At 36.8% G+C, this 7,080-nt stretch overlaps 1 protein-coding gene across 1 annotated transcript in view; it reads left to right on the top strand.

The window, feature by feature from the left end:
- The window catches only part of LOC104491014 (protein zyg-11 homolog B), a gene marked incomplete at both ends in the record, with an annotated part of 11,021 nt that extends 4,583 nt beyond the window's left edge, over positions 1-6,438 (top strand). The window contains 10 exons of the mRNA XM_010133369.1: positions 1,298-1,438; positions 2,633-2,809; positions 2,976-3,040; positions 3,632-3,731; positions 3,812-3,862; positions 4,470-4,631; positions 4,739-4,786; positions 5,392-5,589; positions 5,679-5,731; positions 6,341-6,438. Coding sequence (XP_010131671.1) covers positions 1,298-1,438; positions 2,633-2,809; positions 2,976-3,040; positions 3,632-3,731; positions 3,812-3,862; positions 4,470-4,631; positions 4,739-4,786; positions 5,392-5,589; positions 5,679-5,731; positions 6,341-6,438 — 1,093 coding nt within the window. The remainder of the gene's footprint in view (positions 1-1,297; positions 1,439-2,632; positions 2,810-2,975; positions 3,041-3,631; positions 3,732-3,811; positions 3,863-4,469; positions 4,632-4,738; positions 4,787-5,391; positions 5,590-5,678; positions 5,732-6,340) is intronic.
- Between the last annotated feature and the right edge of the window lie 642 nt (positions 6,439-7,080).

Below are 7,080 nucleotides of genomic sequence, written 5' to 3'. Positions count from 1 at the left end.
CTTTCCCTATTTTTTAGGGCAAAGAAAAGACTGTAGGCAGTGATTGGGGTTTTTCTTTTTCTTTTTTTTGTGACCTGAAATTCATTAGTGACTACTGAAATATTCAGCTGCTTAGTCTAGATACTGCTGAAGAATAAACAGGACACAGTGCTCATGGAGAGAGCAGAAGTAAAATATTACTGTCTTTACAGCAGTCCTGTGAAATTTGATTATAGAAAATTCTTGAAAGACTTAACACTAGGCAGACTTCATATCTGAGAACATGAGGCCAAGTGGAAATTCGTCATGTAGTGGGTAATTGGCTGCAAAACTGTCAGTAAATATGATTGCCCTGTTCTCATCAGTAGAGAATATAAAACAAACTCCAAGATGTTGTCAGCTCTCTCAAGGCTGTAACATATTCCTGATCTAGCAAGTTTCAAAATATTTTGCTCTATAGAATACAGGATGCACAGAATGTAACGCTTCAGTCTATGAACATTTGCTTTCCCTTATGTGCATGTTAAGTAGAATAAGTTCTGAATGCTTCCCTAAGAATTTTAAAAAACAGTGATTGCAGCAATGATTCAAGGAACAAACCTTCTACAGTTACACAACCTGCAGTTATGAAGAATAGTTAAATACAGCAGATAGGGAAGTGGAAAAGTTGGCAGCTAGTTGTGATTTAATATTCTGAACTTAAGCTGATGGTAGTTAACAGCTCTTAGCTGCTAATGCAGCATTTGCCTAACTTAGCCCTTTGTTTAGTTTACATGTGTATTTAAAGTCTGATTCTAAGAATTATGGCTTTTGCAGGGAGCATGAATTAAATCCTTAGTATGATACTGGAAAGCTACTGCTGCAGATAGAGCTTATAGCTGATGTAGACAAAGAATGGAAATCTTTTTTTATTGCCAGAGCTAGAACCCAGAGCCAAAAATTGACAGCCAAAATACCGTCATCATCAGTTTATCCACTGTGTTTGGCAGAGCATTCAGTTACAGTTAGTGCTTTTAGGCATTTGGTCCATCATAAGCAGCGTTTGTTAGTTAGGAAGTGCTACTTTTACTTAGTGGTTTCATACAGTTCTGCTTGATGGAAGCCTGATTTTGGCTTATGTGGGATCTTTGTGGAGAATGTTTGAAGATTCTGTAGATCTGGATTAATATGGCCACATAAAGTAATCTTTGGCTTAAGGAAGGATTTTGGCTAAAAAAATATCACCACCTTTGAAACTGCAGCTTTGCACTTTTTAAGAACGAAATTTCTGAAGTAAAATGATGATATCTTGAACTGAAGATTGTGTCTCTGTTCCTAGGTGTCAGGAGAAGCAAATGAAACTCAGATTTCTGAAGCACTGAAGCGTTACAGTGAACGGGCTTTCTTTGTGAGAGAAGCACTCTTTCATTTGTTCAGCCTGACGCATGTAATGGAAAAAACAAAGCCTGAAATTTTAAAGGTAAAATAATACAGTTTGGATGATTGTCATCCATTGTCCTTAAACCGAGTCCATCCCCCAAACCCTGGCATAAAATTATTTTATACGTTTTTACATTATTTGGTTGTAATTTTAGCATTAAAATCGTAATGTTGGATAAAAATTAACTATTTAAACAATAGTGATGTAGAAGATGCCCTGTAGTGTTTTATGTTAGTTAAAACTAATCTGGACTGATGTATAGTATCTAAATTTAGTAGCATCTAAATTTTTTTTTCATGTAATTCTGAATATGATATGAAGTTTTCTTCAGATGCTAAATTCTGTCTTTAGAACTTATCTGTACTGGTTGCTAAATCAAAGGTCTGTCTAGTCTTATTTCCCAGGTACAGCAGTGCCTCCTGTTGATGCTTACAAAACAGTAATAATAAGGAAGGCATTCCGTGATAGTTCTCTCCACTGTCACCTTTCAGTATGAGAGCAAGTGAATAAATATCACTAGTGTTCTATATTGGGCTCTAACTTGGATAGTCCTAGAAGCATCCTTAGAAGTCCATTCTAGGCATTGGCTTTCCATGTTTGGAACACCAGAAATGGTGTAGTTTTTACTGTGATCATAAAAAGAGGCATCAGTAGATGATTTTTATTTTTCTTATCTTCTTTGATGTTGAACAAGTGACCTTGAATTTGCTGGCTTCAATATCAAAAAGACTTTGGTACTTGATAATCAACAAGAAAAATACTTTCTCAGGTGAGATGGCACTCAATGTACATAGCTGAAAATATAATTCAGGAAGAAGATGTGAAAAATGTGACCTAGGAACTTAGGATGTGTTCTGAAATGGCTAGAGACCAAACAACAAGCCACGACATCATTATCATTACACTGCAGAAACTCTCAGCTCATTCACCTGTGAAAGGGTTTGGTGATTTTTATCCCAGCGTGTAAAGCAAACTCTGGATCTTTCTAGGAATCTCACGCATTCCTTGCAGCCTGTCCTTCAGGAGGAGTAGAAGTTGTCAGCTTTGAATCACTGAGCAGAAGGCAGTGCTCCTCCTGAGAAATAAAATGGCGCCAGATGGGTTTTTCACTTAAGGGAGGCAGAGATTGGGTGCTGTGAGTCATTGTTGTGGCTTCAAGTAGCAGTGGATTGCTCTTGGAGTACATGCACAAATGTGTAAGAAGCTAATGTGGGCAAAACTTGTGCATTTCAGCTTGTCGTTATTGGAATGAGGAATCACCCCCTGAACTTACCTGTGCAGTTAGCAGCAAGTGCGTGTGTCTTTAACCTAACCAAGCAAGATCTAGCAGCAGGCATGCCTGTGCGGCTTCTGGCCGATGTCACTCACTTGCTCCTGAAGGCCATGGAACACTTCCCAAATCATCAACAGGTAAAAGATGAAATTTCTTCATTTTCTGTAGGATTCCCTGTCTTGTAGATCTTACAAAAGGTTCCTCCCCGTCTCATGACCTCATGGAAATATGTTTAATGATTCATAGCAAGAAAGTGTTCTGAAATATATGTGTCTCTAAGTAATTCTTTTTCATTTCTCATAGCTGCAAAAGAATTGCCTTCTCTCACTATGCAGTGACAGAATCCTTCAGGATGTTCCATTTAACAGGCAAGTTTTATATGTCAGTTAAAATTAGTTGTAGCATTGCAGAATATTTTCTTTGTCTGTTACTTCAGAAGGTTTGTTTCTGGTCTAAATTTTTTTCAGTTTAAATCATTCTAGTGTGGTGAATTTGTCCTGTAATTCACAATTTAATATAGGTCTGAAAAAAAATCCTTTGGTATAAAGGTATTTTTTACTTCTTCTGGATGGGTCTATCACCAACGGTGTGTAACAGAAGTCAGGATTTCTCAGGGGAACCCTGGGATTGCTTTTTGCAGAGATTTTTCTGCTTAAGTGTTTTACACAAATGCTTTGAAGTGTATGGGGCTGATATTTCAGAAGATTGTGCCAAATTTTTCTTTCTTTGGACGTAATTCCTGTGCACTTTGAATATGTAATTGGAGGAGATGCTAAGCAAGCAGCTTGAAGCTCATGCAATAACTGTACTTTCACTGTGGTTTTTTTTTGTACGAGGCACACTGCTTCCGCTTTCTTTTGCCTTGAGTGCGTTCTATCTGATGTGTTGACTGTGTTTATCTCTCTCTTTTACGAAGACTTGTGAGACTTCTGAAAATGAAATTTATTTTTAACTTCCAGGTTTGAAGCAGCCAAACTTGTTATGCAGTGGCTATGTAATCATGAAGATCAAAACATGCAAAGGATGGCTGTAGCCATAATTTCCATTCTTGCTGCAAAGGTACGGAATTTAAGCTTTGAGATGATAGGATAATATTTCTAAAGTCAAAAAATTGTTGATATGGTTTTGTTTGTTTACAGCTTTCAACAGAACAAACAGCTCAACTTGGTGCAGAACTCTTCATTGTTAGAGTAAGTCAGATACTTTACTGTCAAAAACTCCGTCCTCTCCAGCTATTAATTCCTAAGGATACAAAATCAATGTAAGGAGATAGAATTCTAACCGTATTGAAAGCTCTTCAGAAGAGAAAACCTTAGAGAAATTGTTAGATAGTGTCAGAGACAGTGGCAATGAGACATAACAGCATAGATGAAAAGAAGCCCAGGTGGAAAAAAAATTGACACAATTAATATAAAGTAAAATAGCAAGAAATGTCTTGATTTGAAAACCATTGTGTAAGATTAAAGATGCTAAAAAAGAGAATATCTGAAGTAAATGGTTAGTGCTGTCAGTGTTCTGTGGATGGCTTTGTGCTGTCTGTAATAGTACTGCCCATCTAATCACAGTGAAAAGAAAGGAATTCTCTAGCAGGCAGCCGTGTTCAGAGGGGAAGTAAAAAGCCTGGTAGCTGTTCTGTTTTGTATAGTTTGTAGTTTGACTCTAAACATGTAGATCTTTACTCTGCGTATAAATGAGAGCTATGCATTACAGCAGTCGGTGCAGAAGGAAGTGGAGGAGCTAATACATTTTTTTGATATTGAATCATAACTGAGATTTTTTTAAATTTTTTTTTTCTAGCAACTTCTACAAATAGTTAAACAGAAAACAAATCAGAATCTTGTAGATACTACCCTCAAATTCACACTGAGTGCACTTTGGAACCTCACTGATGAATCTCCAACAACATGTCGGCACTTCATTGAAAATCAAGGGCTAGAACTTTTCATGAGAGTCTTAGAGGTGAGGAGTACAGTTTTGGTGCTGGATTATCAGCACAGGTTATTAACTGACAGCGTTTCAATAATAAGCATAAATGGTTACCTATACTTTGTTTCTTTTTTCCACAGTCTTTTCCATCTGAATCATCCATCCAACAGAAAGTTCTTGGACTTCTGGTGAGATGAAAAAGAAAAAAAAAAAGCCTGAAAAATATAGTTTTCAAAATTGATTTTTAAAATTTTTCTTTACCCCATGTTAATCCAAAAACTTACCTAATATTTTTACACTCTTCTTTAATCTTTATAGTGTGTGTTCCTGAAATTTTTTAGACTATTTTGCCAATTCTCCAACAGCACTAGTTATATTGAAATTGATGATTACAGTAAACAAAAGAACTTTTATGAAGGACGGTGAGGGAGGCTTTGAATGCATCCAAATGCAAAAATGGAATTCAGAATTGAGTACTTCTGAAGTTTACTGGAATTGTATTTGAGAGTATTCAAACTAGCCTTTAATTTAGTGTAATCTGCATGCTAATGGCCTGAAATTACTTAGGAGAAACCCTCTTTGTCTTGAGGTAGATTCCTGCATTAGACTGGAGGAGTTTTCAAAAGCAATAGTAGTATTTTGGCATCTTTGGTCACCTGGATGAACAAAGATCTCATCCTGGTGTTTAAACGTGTTTACTTACACCATGTAGTTCAAGTTTTTATGTTTACCTGCCTGTTCTGTTTATCTTTCTGATGATATTCTCTCTTCTTTTTTTTTCCCTGCCCTCCAGAATAACATAGCTGAAGTTAAAGAACTGCATTCTGAATTAATGTGGAAGGACTTTATAGACCACATCAGTAAATTACTGCACAGTGTGGAGGTGGAAGTTAGCTACTTTGCAGCAGGGATTATTGCTCATTTGATATCTCGAGGAGAGCAGGCCTGGACACTAAGTCGCAGCCAAAGGACATCTCTCCTTGAACAGCTGGTACAGAAATGATGGTGAATTTTATACTCTTCTATATTTTTTCAGTATTTGTATTTAACAGTGAGTGTTCTTGGTTCTGTATTTTGCAGCATTCTGCCATTTTGAATTGGCCAACCCCAGAATGTGAGATGGTGGCTTACAGGTAACTATTGTCTTGATTGAGAGTTTGGAAAATAAACTGAACTACGTTTAAATCTTGTTCCCAAAGTGGAGTGAGCTGCTATCCACACATGGTTTTGTCCAGTGGAAAAACACCTATCGGCTTAAAATATACAGCTTGTTCATTTTTCCTTTGTGATCAGATAAGGTTAGGGGCTTGTGTAAAAGAAACATATAATATTCTTCTGCTGTTTTTCTATTGCCTGAAAGACTTAGACACGAAGATTAACCGGTAAGGGTATATTGGCTAATGCTTGGTTAGCACCATCTGCCCTAGATAAAGAAGCCTGAGGCCCAAAACTACAATTGGATAATTACTGTCTATCTAATCCTTATAATTCTGCTGGTTTTACTTCTGTTTTTAAGGAGCAGGAGGCATCCAAATGCTATGCTAAAAGCACACTATGTATCTCCTATATGTGATTTTTGCTAGTAGTTGTCTTAAATGTTAAAAAGGCTTGCCCACTGCCCCTAAAACTCTAGATTATCAAGGATCTGTCCTAGTTAAACCCGTAGCTGAATGAGGAGACGTGTGACCTCTGAAGTAATAATACCCAGTAGTAAAGTGGGTTGCTGTTTCTCTCTTTTATAGATCTTTCAATCCGTTTTTCCCACTACTTGGCTGTTTCATGACACCTGGTGTCCAGTTATGGGCAGTGTGGGCCATGCAGCATGTCTGCAGCAAAAACCGTACGTATTAAGATAAAATTACCCTTAGAATTCTTATTTCTTAGCATATTATTTGCTAGCATGAAGTGGAAAAATTAAGAATTCCTAGGATATTCACTCCTAATCCTCTGGAGAAACTACGTTTAGGCACTGACTAAATGGGACAGGAAAAGAGAGTAATAAAATTCTTCATATCCTTTTAGTTTACCAGAATTTTACTGCTAAATGCAGAGTATATTAATTCCAAAATGTGGACACATGTTAAGGTTAACTACACTTTTGCTTGCACAGGTGTATTTATTGATAAATGTAAATCTTAGTGATGGGTAACAAAGTTAGATTAAGACAGGTTTGGGTAATCCTTGTCTCTGCCTTTTGCAATAACTTGCTCTGATGTGAAGGTCACTTTCTTAATCAGTCTTTCCTCATCTGCAAAATGAGAATACCAACCTCTTGTTTACAAACTGATTTAGAGATTAGAGATTGTAAACTGATTAGAGCCTGTGATGAAATGTGCAAGTGTTGGGAAAGGAAATAGTTTTAGGTATGCTCAGGAGATTTAAGGTAGGGGATTTGGACAAATCTTCCTGGCTTTTAATGCTTTTTTTTTTTACATAAATTTGTATGTCATAGTCAAGGGTTAGAGCTGGGCTGGCTCCAGAC

This window comes from Buceros rhinoceros, unplaced genomic scaffold (genome assembly GCF_000710305.1).
Source record: "Buceros rhinoceros silvestris isolate BGI_N320 unplaced genomic scaffold, ASM71030v1 scaffold15903, whole genome shotgun sequence".
Lineage (NCBI taxonomy): Eukaryota > Metazoa > Chordata > Aves > Bucerotiformes > Bucerotidae > Buceros > Buceros rhinoceros.
This window is presented reverse-complemented; position numbering and strand designations above follow the sequence as displayed.